At 37.7% G+C, this 19,250-nt stretch overlaps 1 protein-coding gene and 1 long non-coding RNA gene across 7 annotated transcripts in view; one reads left to right on the top strand and one right to left on the bottom strand.

Moving 5' to 3' along the window:
• Positions 1–19,250, bottom strand: part of Spag17 (sperm associated antigen 17) — a 206,691-nt gene that overhangs the window by 97,602 nt on the left and 89,839 nt on the right. The window contains exons 11-18 of the mRNA XM_074050665.1: positions 17,956–18,093; positions 17,752–17,865; positions 17,132–17,282; positions 14,968–15,195; positions 14,676–14,873; positions 8,176–8,240; positions 7,419–7,532; positions 588–742 (exon numbers count right to left, since the gene is read on the bottom strand). Of these exons, the coding sequence (XP_073906766.1) occupies positions 588–742; positions 7,419–7,532; positions 8,176–8,240; positions 14,676–14,873; positions 14,968–15,195; positions 17,132–17,282; positions 17,752–17,865; positions 17,956–18,093 (1,163 nt within the window). The remainder of the gene's footprint in view (positions 1–587; positions 743–7,418; positions 7,533–8,175; positions 8,241–14,675; positions 14,874–14,967; positions 15,196–17,131; positions 17,283–17,751; positions 17,866–17,955; positions 18,094–19,250) is intronic.
• LOC141414911 (uncharacterized) overlaps positions 11,036–19,250 on the top strand; it is a 101,934-nt gene continuing 93,719 nt past the window's right edge. The window contains exons 1-3 of one of the 6 annotated variants that reach the window (XR_012439888.1): positions 11,036–11,429; positions 16,495–16,652; positions 16,815–16,981. This is a non-coding gene — a long non-coding RNA (uncharacterized lncRNA). Of the gene's footprint in view, positions 11,430–16,494; positions 16,653–16,811; positions 16,982–19,250 lie in introns of all 6 variants that reach the window. The other 5 variants (XR_012439885.1, XR_012439887.1, XR_012439889.1 and 2 more) reach the window with 5 other exon arrangements.

The raw sequence follows: 19,250 nt of genomic DNA, 5'->3' as shown, positions 1-19,250 counted from the left end.
AGATATTTATAAAATTAAAATATAAGAATGAAACTCAACACATCAATAAAAATAAAAGCAAAATGATTAAATTCTTTAAAACTGAAAATCTTTAAAACTTGTTTTTATAATTAAAACCTTTTAAAAGATGGGTTCTCATAGCGATTAAAAAATTTAAGCTGCTATATAAAATAGACATACCCATGAAACAATATGATACCCAGTTTTGCTGCTTTTGAATGTTCCCAGATGAAGTGGAGTTACCCCAATCAGTAGGCAGAATGTTATGTTGTGTAGTCACAACCTGAAATTTTTCAGAAGCAGTGTTATTGGAGTCTAAATGAAAACAATGTAATTTGGTAACAGCCCCACTAGACTCCATGAGGGCAAGAATGATGATTTTCTTTTCCAGTGGTATTTCAACACTTGGCACAGTGCTTGGTGTGTGGGAGATACTCACCTTAGTGAACTGAGCTGTATCTCTGGGGTTACATAAAAGGTTTTTATTGAGTTGAACCACCTAGTTAAGGCTAAGGAACTAAAACCTAAGTAACTAAAAAGGAACTCAGCTCAACTATCTAATTAGCTAAACAATCTAACTTGGTTACCTGAATCCAACATTGGAGTGAAGAGCAATATTCCAATGTTCACAGTGCAGACGTTGTGTATTCATCGGGTTATGGAAAACCAAGAGTAAGGAGTTGTCTTGGGTGTGGTAATAAGAATCAACACACCGATATTGCTGATAGGCCTCTTCAAGAACCTGAAAATCAAAATAATCGCATTGATAAATCTTTTTATTTCCAAGAGAGGCATCGTCTACTAAATCGTATTGCTTCCTACTTCTCTCCCTCTTCGAATTTCCACATTGAGAGTCAAGTTTTGAATTCCCATTGGATTCTTCCCTAACTGCTAGATAATGAGATCACAAAAGATAGATATTTTGTGGAGTATTACAACAACTCTTAAAGGAAAAACCAATAGGCTCCAGGAATAGAGAGATTTGCTAAAAGTGTTCTTCATAAAGATTGTTAGATAATAGTTGAGTCGAGTAGTAATTTATCTAGTATTTTATTATTTAGCATCATTAAAAACTGCAGATAAGTAGGTGCTATGGACTAAGTTGGTCTAAATTTATATGTTGATGCTCTAATCCCTGGTGTGTTTGTTACCAATCAGCTGCCTTGGGTCCCTTTGCCCTACTCAGAAATTGCAAATGTGTGAGGAGTAGCTCTGCTAGTGTTGGCAGACGGAGGCTCTTGAGCGCCAAAAGCTTATATTATAGGGCTGGGCTGATAGATTTAGAGGCTCATAGATCCAAATCCTAAGAAGCTTCTGGCTCCAGGAACTAGAGGACAGTCTAGGTGCTCTGGTTGGAGGGTTATTGCTCTGGGCTTTGCCAGTGGCCCAGCACTAGGCAGCTGGTGTAACTTAACACGTGGCAGCAGCAGCGCCAGCAGGTAGTACAGCTCTTGAGCCTTGAGTGTCAGAACTCTTGGCCCTTAGGGCTTGGAAGCTCCTTGGAACTCTTTTAGCTTCTGTGGCCCTCAGTCCCTCATCTTTGGCTCTTCACAGTCTTCTCTGGATTTCTATAGTCCTTCGTCCCTTTGTTGTCTCTGCTGTCACTGCTTCTCATTGTCTTTGCCCCTGGCCAATCTTTGGAACTCTTCAGCCACCGTCTTGATGCAGCTGCCATTGCTGTTGCTGCTGCTTTGCTGTCTCCCCTTCATGTTACTAGTCCAACCCTCTCCACTTAGGATAAAAATCAAAAGCAGCCAAAGACCACTCAGGAGAAGCCTTTTATTGGGCTCCCTGATGAAACACCAGGGGGCAGCACAGGAAAGTATCTCCCGGCTGACTCAAAAAAGTGAGCAAAGTAGCCTGGTTATATCGCCAGGATAGGGTGTGTGCTAAAAGCGTTTGCACCAGTCACAGCACAGACTTCATGTAAGTGAAGGACTATGGTTTCTCTTTCTTTCTTTCTTTTTTTTTTTTTAACCAATTACAGCCTATCTTCTGGACCACCAGGAGAAGTACTTCCCCTTTGGCCTCGTGAAAATGGCTACTAGAATTCATCTAACTTCAAACTTGTAGTGGTAAAAAGACCAACGCAAGCTGGCTGAAACAGTTGTGGCTGGAACAGTACGTTCTGAAACCAGAATTGTGCTTCTGCATCAAGCAGCTAGGGATGCAGTGTAACTTCACAGCAGCAGGCTGTGAACTGTCCTGAAGGCAGCCCAGCCAACAGCCAAAGGGGCCGCTTGTGGAAAGTTCTCCACTCAAGGCAGCCAGGCATACAGGAAGGAACTGCCAAATGGCCTACTTTTCAATTTTGTTGATTCTCAGAAAGCATTAACAAAAAGGTGTTTTCAATAAAGACAACAAAAGCTCAGAACTAGCAATTGTAATAGCATTTAACAGTATTTGTAATACTTAAGGAAGCTTAACAGTGTTTAACTTCTGACCCAGTGCTCCAGAAGAGGTGGGTCCCTTGATCTGATGATGGTATTTGGAGGGGAGACTTTTAAGAGATAATCAGACTTAGATAATGTCATGAGAGTGGGACCCTTATGATAGGATTAGTGTCCTAATAAGAAGAAATACTAGAGCGCTTGTTCTCTGTCAGGTGAGAACTTTGGGAAACAGCTTCATCTGCAAGCCAGGAAGCAAGCTCACATGGGAAACCAGCAATGCTGGCACCTCGAAAAGTTCTCCTAGCCTCTAGAAGTCTGAGAAAATAAATTTCCATTGTTTAAGGTGCTCAGTCTGTGGCCTTTTGTTACAGCAGCCTGAGAAGACTAGGAAAATAAGATTGTTTTTCCCATTTGGAATATTAGAGCTCTCATTTTCCAGCATTAATTGGGGCTGAGAAAGGATAAGGGACTTGCCCAAGAACACAGTTTGAAAGTCCTGGTGCAGGGCTCATACCAGTCTTTCAGCTCCAGGTTGTGCAGGGCTCACACCAGTCTTTCAGCTCCAGGTTTTACCATTTTACTCTCCACAGAATGCGTGCTGCTCTGCAGTGAAATAAGGTGAGTGGTCTTTCTGACACATGTTGCTATTTGCCATCCAACTCTGGCCTTTCTTCAAATATAACACCCATAATATGGGGCCAGGGGCAGCTATTTATCTTGTTTCCTACTCACTGCCAATCAACAATAAGGGAATTGTCTACATGATAATGAATTGGACAGCTGTAGGCTTTTGTTTGTGTTTTCAATGTCAATGTAGCCAGCTTTTCCTTCTCTGCTGTTTAATGATCTGAAGGCATGGAATTGCATATCATGTTTTGAAAGAGTTGTTTTACTTTTGCTTTCATTTCTACACTGATCGTATAACAAAAATAATACATTTACTTCCTCAATCTAGTCCCCTGTATGAGTGTCTTTATAGTGTGACACTGAAACTTTTACATGTGTTTCCTGTGAGGCAATACAAAAAAACCTACATGTGGTGAAAATCTTTGCAACCAAAAATATTTCCATGCCATTATTATCTATCACTTTCTGACTTTTCTTGAAAGACAAATTCCTCTGAGACTATAAATACAAAAGCAAATGTGCTTATTTTTGATGAACATACATCCTTCCTTCTGTTAGATAATGAGAACTCTGCAATCTTTGTTCTTTCATGTTTGCTTTGGCTGCTAGGAAATACAGCACTCAGTTTCATAGAGCTATGACTGCTCTCAACCAGTATTTGAAAAATGTTCACATTGTAACTTCTTTTTACTAATTGGTTTCTTCTTTTTATTCTATATTAATATTGTTGGCCTCACTAACTAGAGAGTTAATTATTTCATTAAGAATGATTACCTATTATATGCCAGGCAATGTGTTCAGGAAAAACAATTAGTGAGATAGATAAAAATTTTCTCTTAGAAGTGGAAAAATGAGACCTGTTGAAACTATTCCAGGAATGGGGGGAGGGGAGATACAGGAGAATGATGGAGGGGGTGAATTCAACTGTGATATATTATAAGAACTTTTATAAGTGTCTCAATGTACCCCCCAGTTCAACAATAATATGCTAAAAAACTTCCTTTTAAATTTAAGATTTCTATAGATTATTTTGAAGTTCTGATGAAGGGGATGGAGTACCTGGCATGTGGTAAATGGATGGGGTAGGGCATGGATGGAAGCCGGCTGACCTCTAAGAGGTTATTGCAGAAGAAGAGGATGGTAGTAAGATGAAAGTAATGAAAACCAGGGAATTAATTTAGTTTCTTTAGGAGGTCGTTAGGCTCCACAGGTCCCCTTGAGAGTTCAGAGCTGCCAGGCTGCTGCCTGTCTCCCACTCCAGCAGAGGGCAGGATAGTCATCTGTAGAAGGTGAACCAGTCAGTTCTAAGGACAGGGGGACCTAGACATCACTGAGGGAGAAGCACATTCCACAGAAAAAGGATACTGGGAAAAGTCTAAGTCAGTGACACTTAGCAGGAATATAAGGTAAGCCACAAATGCGAGCCACATGTGCAATTCTAGATTTTATAACCATTACATTTTAAAAATCGAAGAGACAGGTGAAATGAAATGTTAATGATAGATATTTTTAACTCAATATATAGTAGTATATAATTTCATCATGAATTGATATAAAAATCATTATTGAGATATATCAAGTTTTCATACTAAGTCGCTGCATACACTGTGTGTAGCACTCATAGTTACCTGCGTAGTGACTTTCAATATGAATTGACGTAGAAATCATTATTGAGCTATATCAAGCTTTCATATAAGTCATTGAAGACAGTATATATAGTACTTACAGAGCCACCTGTATAGTGATACTTGACAACTGGCTACCTCACTGGATCATGCAGGTCTACATAGTGAATATGAGAAGCCCAACTTGCTTCTCTACCACTCATCTCTCAGAACACTGAAAAGCAGTGTTTATTTATTTATTTATTATCTATTTATTTATTTGTTTTTATATTTATTTTTTATTTTTGTTTTAATTTATTTATTTATTTTTGGACAGATTGTTTTTTTTTCCTGGAGAATCTAAATGGCCCAGGAGGACAGACCTAACATATAGACGTTGATGGATCCCTAAGGAAACCACTCAGTCAAATCCCCCAACAATGAAGTTGGTTACTGACCAGCACTTCCTATCACAGTGTTAGTGTTTCATTGTTAACATGAACACAGAAAGGAAATAGTGGTGTTGCCCTCTAACATGAAAAAGTGAGACCAAAAAGCTACTCCTACAAAAAGAAACAAAGAAAGAGAAAAACTTGGAGGAAAAAGGGGCCAATTCAAGGAGAAAACCACTTCAAAGTACTTTAATATACTCACAGAGATAAGATATTGTATCCAAAGTGTTGAAATTATACTATAAAAAGGTAAATTGGAATGATAAATAGAAGTTTAGGAACTTAAAATAATGATGAAAGAAGCAGAGGGTTTAATATAAGGATTGAATGGAAGCTGAGCACTAATTCCAGAACAAAAGGACTAAGTTTTGGAAATGGGGAGAGAAAAGACAAAGGAATGGGAGCTTCAGTCCAAGAGGTCCAACACCATAGTAAGCGGAGTTCCAGGAAGAAAGAAGAGAAGAAACAGAACATTTCCCCACATGTAGGGACAGGAGTTTCCAGATTGCACTGGGCTCACCAGAATAACATGTAGGGAGAGAAACACACATGTCAACAGAATATCCAGAGCACAGGAACAGAGAAGGTCATAACATCTCCTGGTGAGAAGGAAAAAATATGGTCAAACTTCTGTTTGAACCAGAAGTTGATTGTATAGAACAATCTAGGAAGCCATAAGAGTATAGAGGAATTTAAAAAATTAAAGGAAAATTCTTTTTTTTTAAATGAAAAGCAAACTTCTTTATTGCACACAGTACAGAATATAATGCAGCTTGGCAGGATGCACACAGTCCTGTGCAGGGGGAGAAAATTGGTTTTTTTAACTTAGCATTTTAAAAAGTCAAGCTGTGAGTCACTGAAAGGTAGCATTAAGATGTTTTCAAATATCCAGTGTCTGCAGGATATCTTAAGAGATGGTGCTTTGCAAACAGAGAAGAACTCAAGAGAAAAGAAGACACGAGATGAAGGATACAGTATCTATCTAGAAGGAAAAACAGTGGGTACAGCAGGATGGTGGGTAAAAGGAGATCCTAGGACCACAGGCATGCAGAAACTTAGAGTATATGCCCAAGATATCCTCAGAGACAATAAAACTGACGGACTATGAATTATGCTAGAATATTCTATATGGTAAAGAGTTGAAGGATGAATTAATGATCATACACGGTTAACTAAACAAATAGGGGGAAGAGGCAATTATTAACCTCAGGGAAAACAAAAGGAAATACAATCATAGCATAACATGGTATCCAGTTGTGAATAGCATTTCTATAAACTGAAGTAAAGTAAATATGAAACACTGATCTAACCAAAACTATGATATGTCTGACAGTGTCAGATAATAGAGAGGTGCTAGTGTGAATGTAGGGGGCTGTGTATGAGTGCGTTTGTCTTGAATGGGGGTGGACGCAACTTGTTCTCAAATGTGAGTCAATTGATAATGGTGGCCCCAATTAAAACTAAAAGTGAACAAAAGCTATTTGTTATTTAGAGATAACAGACAGGTAACAAAAAGAAACAGTTGAATGCATTGACGATTTTTGCCCTTGGGAGTTAAAGCATGGTGGGGTACCTGGCAAGAGGTTGCTACATTTCATAATAGGAATCTTAGCACTTTCTGGCTTTAAAAATATGTGGATGTGAAACTTTGATTAAAACAAAATTCAAATTGAAAAGATAAAAGCAAGCGTATAGTTTTAGGCAACGGGAAGAGTTTTAGTTTTAGGATTTCTTATTTTGCTGAGTGGTTAAAAGCTTGGGTCCTGAGGCCAGATTCCTTGGGATTATATCTTACTTTTCACTTAGCAGTCATGTGATCAGTGGTAAAAGTCACCTTTGGTCAAGGTGCTTCAGTTTCTACTATTTAGTTTCTACATCAAAGAATAAATAAGCTAAAAACATATTAGTCACTTTCTACGCCATGGCAAGAGATCAGTAAACATTAGCTATCACAGTTTCTTTTGAACTATTTCTCAAAACAGAAAATATTGTGAAATGGAATAAGCTAAAATAATATTTTTTTCTCATCTTGACAAAAATGGGGTTGATTCCTTAGTAAAACCTTACTTTTTCTCTAGAATACCCGCACAGCAATCTCGTGTGTCTCTATTTCTTAAAAGATTTTATAAAAGCATCCTTTTGGAAAGTATATTTTAAACTATTTTGGAGACTTTCTGGGACTGGATAGCTGGGTCTGGGAAGAAACTCATTTTATGGCCGAAGTGAATGAGAATATTGATCGGAACTAGAGTTGAGTGACCTCAAAGTGAACTGTTCTAAATCACAAACCTACTCACCAGACCTATCCAACCGTCTCCTGGAGAATCACAGTTCATAAATACCTGAAGCAGGACTTTGGGCTTAAAGTGTTCAGTGAAACTCCAGTCCATTAGACTGCGTTGTTGCGCTTTCTTTATGTCCTCTAAATCTGCTTCCACCACCATCTTCTTGGGTTTCTAAAAAAAATCATAGGAACACAAGTTTGGCTATAATTTGTTAAAGTCCAACTGGAGCCCTCTTGGACTCTGTCAACTAACCAGCATGCACTCCATTTAATTGGGCAAATCTGCATATGTATAAATCCATATGGCAACATTTTAGGAGAGCAGCTGCCAGAAAGAGTATGTCTTTGACTTTTTTTTTTTATATGTGCAACATAATCTAAATATTTTTATTGTTAGGTTATACTCTTCTGAGTCCTGTTAGCAATTACAGGCAGGTTTTCTGAACTCACTTCAAGACGACGTTAGTTCTACATGACTGTATGGTCAGCAGGTGTTTGTGAGGTTGCCAAGCCACACTGTCTAGAGAGGAACAAGGAGCCGGGAAGTTTTGCTTAAGCTGGTAAAGCTAGTAAAATTAACTCCTTTCTCTCCAGTTGGAGCTGGTATGGGGATATCTGAATAATCCCTCTCCTGAAACATCCATCTTTTTCTTTTAAGCATCTCTCTTTTCCTCTCTGTTTCCCTCTCCCCTGTCTCCTTCCTACCCTCCCTTCCCCCATCCCTCTTTTTTTCTTTCTCTCATTTATTAATCTGGGTCAGTTTTCTCAGATCATCTTTTCTTGTCACCTCCTCTTTCAGGAAAATAATTCCTTACCTTTTCAAGAGAAGAATCATCCTTTGCAACTGCTTCATCTTTGATCTCATTGTTCCTGGTCTGCTCTGTAAATCAAAGACACCAACAACCAGTTGTGTTCCAGCTTTGTTCTTCCCTTCAGTCAGTGCTGTGCCTTTTTGTTGCCCATTTGATCTATGTTTCTGTGCTGAAAAGGTGATTTCTGAAAGCCATGTTTCGTGCCTCCAAAAAGGTGTTTGTGTCAATAATTCTAAATCAATGCCTGTCTGGAAGTTATACTGAACTCTTTGAAAGGAACCTGGCTTCTTATCTGATGTGTACTAAATCATATCAAATATTCTGCTTTCAGGCTGTATATCACTCACTTCTCACAATGTGCCTTTACCTATACAAATTGCAAGTTTTTACTGATTAAACTAAATCAATTGCTTAGTACATGTCATTCGTCTTGTGCTGCTGGCTATCACAAAGCCTTTTCAAATTGCTATGGGTCTTACCTGGTGGATGACAGATTAGGGAAGGACAGAGGATGTACAGGCAGGAGAACTAGCAGGTAAATGCTCCACCTGCTAGAAAATGGTACCATTTCACTATTCTGCAGAGCTCTTCTTGCACTCATCAGTAATTTTAATTTGTTAGCACCTGCTGATTTACAGATGGAGTTTCACAAAAGTTAAGTTACATGAGTAAATGAATGGGTAGTTGGACTCCAAGTCACCATACCATGTACTGATATGAGTCACGTACATTAGCTCTCCTTGTGACCTAAGAGTAACCACATATGATGACTGGGAGTGTGACATCATCCTTGGCTATGAAGCCAACAGCCATCTGAATGGCTTGGAAGGGAACAGATTCATGCTGTTGATTTCTGTATTGCCAGGAAAAAAAAATGTTCCATGATAAGTAGGCATAAACAGACAGCTGCACTGTGAATGTCTCAGAAAGTGTCATTTGCTCTTGTGACAGTGAATCTTTAATGGGGAAACCAACAAGGTATATACTGTAACTTTTTTGCAAATTTGACCCAAGAAGTGGAGTACATGTAGGAGGGTAGATCTCGTGGGAGCACATTTTGATGCAGCTGAACAATTGAGCCAGCCTGACTTCTTTTCCTCCTTAGAATAATTGCAAACTCTATCTACGAGGTGGCTGCCATATAACTCCTCAAATGCATCCCCTTCACCTCCCTTGCCTTTTCCACTTTGTATAGACTGGCCTGTTTGCTGTCTTGTTTTCCTCTGTCTGTCAGGCTTTGTTCTTAGATCTTTGCCTATTTCAAATGCTTGTCACATCAAGACCCTTCTGCCTCTTCGTTTGCTTTACTTGTGATCACAATATCTCTCAGTGTCTGATACTATTTATCATTTGTGGCCCATGTCTCCCTTGCAGTGTCAGATCCTGGAGGACAGGGACATCACCTTGTTTTCTTCACTGCATCTCAAGTACCTGGCCCCTGGTAGGAACTCAGTAGTTTTTTCTTTTGATTGAATGAGGAAAATCTACATCACATTGAAAAGAGATATGAGTGTAGAACCATACAGAAAAGCAGAAATGTGGAAGAAAATCTGTAACAAAGGCTTATTTGGGGGGAAGCATAAGATTTAACTATATTCTATGGCAAAGAGACTTGTATTTGGGCTTCCACAGGGAGTAGTTAGTTATGCTCATCAAGGACAGGCCAGTGTTTTTCTCTTTCAGGAGCATAGCTACTTACATTTTCATTAATAGTTCCATCTTGCCTTGGGCTGCTGAAGGTGACAGCAAGTATGTCCCACTTTGATTTGGAGACAAACTATCAAGCCAATTCAGTCCGGCATTTATATAAACACATCCATTCAAGAGAAAACTCAGGCCAACTATAACTCTAAATAACCATGATGTCTCCTGTGTCCTTGAAGCAATTGATATGAAATCTGTGAAATAAAAATTATTCTATTCTGTGGTCTGCCAGATTTCCAGGAGATTTGATATTCCCTCCTGTGTCTAAGGATCCAGCAGAAAAAGTCTCTAGTTTAGAAAATATGTTCTAAAAAGTTATGCATCAGTTAGTTTGTCAAAAGAGAGAGCACGTGAATACTAAGCTGAACTCTTTATTTAATACCAAAGTAAAACTCATTTTTTTCTTTTTGTCTGATTTCTGCTTTCAGTCGCATAATCCTTTGACAGTGTGATTCAGTAGTTTTTGACACATCTGGAAATGGATGCTTTCTCATCCCTTTGAAAAACAGCTCTCCTAATCTGTTTTACTTTAGAGATAACAAGATCCCTCTGCAAAGCAGTTACTTTATTAAAAAAACACCCAACAAGCAGAAAGGGCACATCTAAACCTATAGCCTCATGGTTATCAGCTCTCAGGTTTTTCATAAATATCCAATAGGCCCTGTCAAGTTCAAAAACAGTCTCAGATGGAAATCCAGTGTTTGGTTAAGAAAAGCACAAATATTCAGCCCTTCATGTCCGGGAACAGGCACATAAATGTGTTTGATGGCAAAGTGGTTGTGCAGGAAATACATGGATGATTTCTGCTTTGTTTAAAGAGAATTAAAGAGCTGCCTTTGAAGCATGATTCAGAGTTAGGGAAAAAATGTAGGATCAACAACAACAAAAATCCCCTATCCACAGAACAGCCATAGCGAGACACCAAAGCCAGCTGTACTCCTCCACCGAGATTCAGTGGTGCTGGGAGGAAGGCCTGCATTCACTATGTAGAAGCACCCCCAAAATTGCTTGACCTCTACAAAACACTATCCATGATAGTGATTTCAGTCCTGTGGATTTAGGAAGTTGCTATAATCATCTAATTGTCACAGGATGCAGAGTACCAATTTATGTGGTTTGACCAGCAGGTGGCAAAAGCTGCCTGAGAAAAGTTCTAAACCAGCTGCTTTAAAGAAAAACAAAACAGAACAAAACAAAGAAAAAAAAAAAAAAAAACCCTTAGGTCTTACATCTCTCCCAGTTTATTTTGATTCCATATTAACTCAAAGTGACTTCTTTTCCATATGTTTGTGTTCCCACAGGATGTACTAATGCCATAACAACTCAGGCTAACTTATTTTGGCCTTTGTTTTTCTTGTGAACTAGGCTAATAGGTAAGGCAATTTTACTTAGGTCAGAGAAATAGGGAATCCACTCTACTGGGAAGGAAGAAAAGACAACAAAATCAGGATAAGAAGCAGCGTGAAGACATTGTGAGCGTGGCCAAACCATTAGATGCATCAGAAAGAATTTCTGGAACTGAGGAAGCCACAGGCACAATGGAAGAAGCATTGGTTTGTATCTATTTGTCCATAACTGAACAAGTTACTTTCCTCTGTTGGTCTTGATTCCTTGTCTGTAGAACTAAAATATTAGAATCTTACTCATAGGCTTGATGTTAAAGTATTAGTTAACATGCAGAAGATATCTTAGCACAGTGCTTGGAACATAGCAGGGCAATATTAAATCAATGTTACTTTCTTCTCTCTTTTGTCTACCAATAAGCAGGTAGCTTTTCCCTAATTCTAGTCCATTGTTTACTTTCTCTATCCTCACCTAGATAAACAAAATGGCAAGATGACCATTAGTCAATACTGACTTAATGTCTACTCTCTTGTAGCTCTGACCACTTACTTTTTAAAGTGGTTTTTAAAATTACAAAATATAACACACATAGAACAATGAATAAAATATAAATAGTTCAGTTAATGAATAATTGTAAAGGAAAGCCCATCACCTTGAACATCTTAGGCATACCCTTCAACAATCACAACCTTCTTTATTAAGCTCTTGCTCTAATTTTTTTGTGGATTGTTTTGGGTTTCTCTACACACAGTGTTAACAAATAATGACAGTTTTGTTTTTCCTCCTTAAATCTGATATCTTTATCTTCCTTTCTTGTCCCAATGTGTTGGTTATGACCACTAATACAATATAGACTGTAAGAGTTCATGGTAGACATTGGGAAATGGTTCAACTTTTTGTCTTGATATGTTTATCATCACAATTTTAAAATTACCTTTGTAATTTAAATAGAAAGAATTTTCCTTCTATTGCCAGTTTGCTTAGATTTTTTTTCCCTAAGTTGCTATGGAGGTTTAAGTACCTTTTATATATCTACTGAACTGATTTTGTGATTTTTCTCACTAATGTGTTACTGACAAATTATACTATTTTTTATAAAATATGTATTTTCCTTCTATTCCTGGTTAACATGTAACTTGTTTGTGAAAATATTATTATCATTTAGTGTATTCCTAGATCAATTTTTGTGCTTTATTTAGGAATTTTGCATCTGTGTTCATGAATGAGTTTGTATTATAATTTTATTTGTTGCATTGTCCTTGTGAATTTTATTATAAAGTTTATGCTAGTTTCATAAAATGACTAGGGGCAGATACCCTAATTTTTAATTTTCTGAACAATTTTTGTTAAGGTTAGAATTATTTCTTTTTTGGGTGATTGATAGCATCTGCCAGTGAAATCATTTAGGCTTGGTGTGTCCTATTTGGAATAACTTTTGACCAATTAAATTATTTATTTAATTGATTATAAGACCTTCAGAGGTCTTAACTTATTCTCAGATCATTTTTGATAAGTTACACTTTTCCAGTAGTTTTCTCATTTCATTCTCAATGTTAGTAGAATAAAGTTATTTATATCCTGGTTATATCTTTTTAATTTCTGTAGGATCTGAGAGAAGTCTGTTTCTTTATTCCTGATATTACTTTTTTTTGTGTGGTACTGGGGATTGAACTCTGGGCCTCCTGCTTGCTAAGTAAGTGCTCTACCATTTGAGCCTTGCTCCCAATCATTTTGCTTTTAGTTTGTTTTTCAGATAGGCTGTCTTGCTTTTGCCCAGGTTGCCTCAGGCCTTGATCCTCCCACTCCTACCTCCCGAGTTTCTGGAATTATAGACAAAAATAAGCCACCACACTCATCCCCTGATATGATTTCTACTTGTGATATAAATTTATTCCTGATATGGTTATTTTGCTTTTCCTTCTTTGTGATTATCCTTGTATAAAACATTTATCTGTTTTGTCTTTTCAGACAACCAAACTTTTGTATTTTTTTGTTCTTCCTCTACCTTTTATGTTTTCTATTTCATTTATTTACTCTTATTTTTGCTTTCATCCTTCTGCTTTATTTGGATTTATTTTGTTCATCTTTATCTAATTTGAGGTTGGTGTTGAGACAGTCAATTTCCAGGCTTCTTTTAAAAATAAATTTATTCAAAGTATAAACATCTCTTGGAGTTAGTTATTTTCTGTAGTGGCACTCTATAATATTTTATTCTGAGTGCTTTCATTATTGCTTACTGTGAAATACTTCCTCATTTCTGTAGTAACTTGTTCTTTGACCCTGGAGTTATATATAGTGTTATTTGTTAGATTTGAGACATTTGGTGATTTTTCTCATTATCTTTTTGTGATTGACACATCCACCATAATTTTACTGTAATGTGAGAACATATTTTGTATAATTTTGGTATAGGATTAGTATTTTTTAAAACAAACATACCTGTAATCAAGGAGTTATGGTATTATGGAGGGCTTAGTTTAGGCATATGAATAATTGTAATAAGTAGTAAACAACTAATGCCTGAAGGAAATGCAGATTAATTATGACAACGGGAAGACCAAGGGCAGCATTTCTTCTGAGAAGTCTTCATGGAGGTGCCATTGAATCTAATCGTCATGGAAAAGAGAACTACAGGTGGCAAGTATTGTGGGTAAAAAAAAGGCACAGAAATTGAAAAGAGAAAGCTGTACAAAAGAAGTAGGACCTAATTATGTAGGACCTAGCTAGAGCACAGAATGAGTGAACAAAAGGAAAAGGTAGAAAGAGGTTTTAGAAAAGTTATTTTGTACAACGGGAGGAGCATATAAAACAAGCAAAGGGCTTGAGTTCTACTTTGCAGGTATTCAGGAACCATTGGGGGTTATAAGCAGGGAAATAAAGCAGCTATATTTTAGGTAGATTAATCTGACAGCTTGTTGTAAAGCAGCAGAATAGAAACTTAGCTGAATATCTTTCTGTATTTCTATACCTCCTAACATAACCCTATTTGTAATGCTATATTCAAGAATAAAAGTGATGATCTAAGCTAAGAGGGGGAGAGGAAGGGAAGGGATACTCACTGAGCATTCATTTTGTGCCAACCAAGCTCTTCACTAGGCATTGCACTATGTTATTACAAGTTATTTTAAACTAATTTTAGCATATAATCATGATAGTCCTGTGAAATAATAATGACGGAAGTCTTCATTTTGTTCTTTGTGCTAGGTTTTCTAAAGAAAGAACGTCCTCAGAGGCAATAGGATGTTTTGAAAAATGGGTTGAATAAGGAGAACAGAGAAATAACACTGAGTTATATTTACTTAGCCAAACAACTTAGATATTAAATAGTTTTTCAACTGAAGTAAGCAGGCATTTAAGTATAAATTTTAATAATATTACTTGAACCTTCTTTTTTCCTCACTTTTTTTTCTTTTGCTTATGCATCTTATAATAGTGTCTGCACACTGCTGACTTACCCAGAGGATCTGGTTGAGGCTCAGTCTTTATGCTGGTCTCCTGCTGTGATGGCACTCTATCAGGGCTTAAGGATTTCACAGTATTCACGTCAACATCAGACTCAGTAGGAACTGAAAGGCTCCCGTTGTTCTCCTTATCTTGCACAGACCTTGTCCTATCCTGATCCACAAATATTATTCTGTCTTTGTTTTCAGTGTCTAGCCAGTGCAAAGAGCATTTGTTAGATACAAGATTAGAAGGATCAACAGTCATAAATGTAGGAATGCTTTTCATTTCTTCCACGCAGTGTACCTGTTTTTGGTTTGGACTCTTGGGCATTCATTTTCTGTATGTATTTCTGCCTTATCTGCTTAGCAAATCTGGCAGGGTTGTCCCATGGTATGTTGAACTTCTCTGCATCTGTCCCACACATCATCTCAGAAGGCTTTAGTTTCCCTGCTTCATCAACCTCAGAAAGCTTCAGACTCTCAAAAGTAAACACCTTGAAGGCTCGTTCTACTTCATTCCAGCTCAAGACTTCTGTAAGAAAGCAGGTCCTGTGTTTCTAGAAATACTCTTATTAACAAATGGTAAAGGGCTGGCAAAGGGGCAAGCAAGGGGTCTGTCTACCAAAATGACAAGGAAGTGATGTGGACTCCACAAGCCTGCAGCAAATACCAGAGGTACCCAACAATAAAAAAACTACACAGTCAAGACACAATAGATCCAGGAGATGCCCCAAACTTTTTCATAGCTTAATTAGTGTTAGGTATCCATATTTACTTGCATGTACATTCAAGGGTACCATATTGATTGAACTTATTTTTGAGTAAAAGTACCATTTGATGAGGTTATAATTTAAACTGGAGAAATTAATTCGCTTGTGTCTATTACAGGTTGCTATATTCAGTAAGTTTTCCTGTTTACTCAGGTTCAGGAAAGGCCTTCTCCCACTCGCATGAACTGCTTTTTATAGCTTCACTTCAAAGTTTGTTGATGCTCAGTTGTTTCTATGCAATTGTGTATTTATTCTTTTGCATGTCTGTCCATTCTCTCACTCACTGGCTATACTATGAGTAAGCATTAGACTTTTTCATAGGTGCTAGGACTCAAAGAAGAATATGATTTGTTTCTTCAACTTTAAAAGTTGATAAAGAGGTGAAATGTGGAGACTAACAAAGAGACATGGAATTCAACGAGAAAAAATAAAATGATTGTGTGAGATTAATGCTTCAGAGATGTCCTCTATTTTCTCCCCAACAGAGGACAGTCTTGTGAACTACTGCCTGGGGTTGGAATCCTTCCAATCTCCACCTCCTGCTGAGATGACAAGCGTGAGCCATTGGCAAACAGACTATTCTAGATATTCTTAGTAACCCTTCTTTCCCACAGTCTTTCTGTCAAAGGAGACTCCCTTACTCTCTGATGCTTTCCCTCTCTGACGCTAATCACCATTTAACTTTCAAGTAATGAAAAGGCCTCTAGTGTCTGATTGAAATACCAGGTTTCTAATGTGTGGCCAGTAGAGGCACGTGATTAGACAGATAGTGAAACGATGATCTCAACTTCAACATTGCCAACCAACAAGGAGCAAAAATATAGTTTCCCTATTTAAGAGTGAGGTTCTGGTGAAAGCAGTGGATTTTCCTCTTTGTTCTTCATGATAGGACAGGCTACAGACTCACCGTGAATTTTCTTATCTACTATACAGAATCATTCAGTGATTATTCTTCATATTGGAATATGATAGGTTCATAATCTTAGAACAGATAGACTGATTGACAGGTGTAGAGATATGTTAAAATCTAAGTACATATTATTTCTGATTTATTGATCTAGATTGGATATAAGGAGGACACTTCAAGCTTCCTTTGAGCACCAACACTCTTCTGAAAACTGTGTTGGCTGGAACCAGAGAATGTTGGATGAGAATTCAGTCCCATTATCTCTGAATTTGACAAAGTTGCCTGGTCAGGCTTGGCCTTGCTGCTTCCCAGGTAATGTTGCTGTGATGTTATTTTACTGCTTGTGTGGTTTGCCACGTGGTGAGGCATGGAGAGAAGAATGGCATTGTGTTTTAGGAAAGAACTCTGATGACTTGAGATGGAAGACTTTTTTTTTTAATTTTTAAAAACATATGAACCATTATTCTTCAGTAGGGCGGAATCACCACACCACCTCCAACAATGCCAGTGGTGGGGATATGGGGCAGAGTGGGGAAAGAGGAAGCAAAGAAGAAGATTGTTCTGGTCAGTGACACACAGTGGAAAGAAAATCTAGTGCGTCACCTTGCAGAACGTTATTCATCACAGCCATCATACCACTGGTATGTACTTCATCAAGATATCTGCCTTAGCCTTTGAAAGGTCTCTCAATGATCAAAATCCTTTTTTGCAAATAAGAGTATAATTTAAGGAGGCATATATAGCCATTAATTAAAATGAATTTAAGTTAAGACAAAGCAATGTACACTCACCACTTGTACAGAAGTGCATAAGCTCATGAATGGTAGCTAGACGTTTAGTGTTGTTCCAAGGTGGGGGCAGAGGGAATTGAAGGAATTCCCACAGTGGCAACTTGGACTGCATCTCCTGCTCAATTTGAACTGGATCAAAATTCTTTTGGTCCTGACAAAAAAAAGAGCAACATGACAGAAGACATTAAAGTAAGATATCAAGTGCCTTATGCATATGGAGAAGGCTAAACGTGATACTTTCAATCTCATTATTTGGAAACAGGGGAAATCAGTAGTAATTGAGGAAGACAAACTTGGTATTATGCTGAAGGTCGAAAACACTAGTTCTCACTCTGCCAGAAGTTCATGGTGCACAGAAACGACTGATCCTTCATTCACAGTGACAAGCTGCCAAAGCCTCACACAGATATGTTATTGACCTCTCCATTTGGAGACCCTTTTCTGGCATCCACTAGTTTTTCACACCAGCCGATGTTTACAGCAATTAACTATAAGGTTTTAATGCAAATCTGAAGGTAGACATGATCAATTCGGTGATTAATGAACCTTTATAATTGGGCAAGTTTTCTTTGCTGACATGCTTTCTCCTTATCTCCATTTTTTCTCATGTCCGCACTTACCCTTAGTGCATACTTCTTGTGGGCGAGGGCATCATTGTAGTTCAGGAGGAGAGGGCCTTTGGGCAATGCTTTGGTTTCCCTTTCTTCCTCAGTTAAGAATATTTCATGGAGGTTCTATTTAAATTGAAATAATACTGATTTAAGGACATAATATTTACTTTTTTTAAAGTATGAGAACTCTTTGGCTTTCTCATGTTTTCTGACCTTTTTCTCCCTCTCTGAGAGGCAGAGGGAGGGTAGGATGGACACAATGTGAGCAGCAATCCTATGGTCTAACCCGTCTGCTCTGGGGGATGGCTTCACCAGACTTGGGGGGATAAGATCTTCTTCAGTTGCCACAACCTATGGGGAAAAATGGTTGGGAGGAATTAGTTTAATGGTTAACTCATTTCTAATATTCATGCTTTTAGTGAGAAAGAGATAAGGCCTGCGAATAAAGTATAAGTGATTACACATAAGGGCAGGAAAGTATCAGTAATGACCAAAAGAAAAAGAAAAATATTTACAATCCATGCATTAAATATAATTTTAATGGTTGTATTAAAATAGGAAATCTTGGGTAGATATTATTTTCCATTTTATAGGGAAGAAAACTAGGGTGAGTAAAATTAGGTAATTAGTCCAAATCCAAGGTTATGTAGTAGAAGTACTGGGATTTAGGCTAAGCCCTTATTCTTTCTTCAAGAATAAAAAAGTATAACAGAATGAGATCAGTTTCTTTTATGTAGGCAAAGTGAGATCTAGAAAGATCAAATGCTTTGTTATTTTTCATGGTAAATAAGTAAAAGTGGTTAAAATATAAATAAGATAAACATCTAATATACAGTTTTTCCTTTAAGTTTTATATACATCATCACAATTTTACATCCCTCTATAAGGTTTCTTGACTTTGTCAGTGACATTTCAGACTAGATGATTATTTGTTATGGAGAGGCTGCCTGGTGCATTACGGGGTGTTCAGCAACCCTCTATGCCCTTGATGCAAGTTAAGTCTCTCCTTGCTGGCTGTGACAACCCATCTCCAGATATTGTCAAATGTCCCGTGGTTACTGCAAAATAATCCCCCCCACACATACCTATTGCTACTCTAGAATAACAAAACAGTCTCATTGTCTTCATCTTTTATAAACGTATCACTTTGAAAAGAGCCACTCATTGTTTCCACTTTTTCATCTTCCAACCATCTCATGGGGCCATTGGAATCATGAAAAGCCAATTCAAACTGTTCTAGCCTATAGAATGCCATCTCACTACTCTAGGAACTTTCTATGTATCAGACACTGACCTCACCAGCTGTCCTGTTTGGTATCTGGAACATGGTGGATGGTTAGTGGATGTTTGTTGCTTTGAGTTAAGTTGGATAAAACAAGAAAGACTATGGTAAATAAAATAACACTGCAAGATCTACAGGACTCTTGAGCTTTTCCAAATCTTGTTTATTTATTTATGATACTGGGGTTTGAACTCAGGGCTTCACTCTTGCCAGGCAGGTACTATGA

This window comes from Castor canadensis, chromosome 12 (assembly GCF_047511655.1).
Source record: "Castor canadensis chromosome 12, mCasCan1.hap1v2, whole genome shotgun sequence".
Lineage (NCBI taxonomy): Eukaryota > Metazoa > Chordata > Mammalia > Rodentia > Castoridae > Castor > Castor canadensis.
The sequence above is the reverse complement of the archived record's forward strand: the minus strand, read 5'-3'. Positions and strand labels throughout refer to the sequence as shown.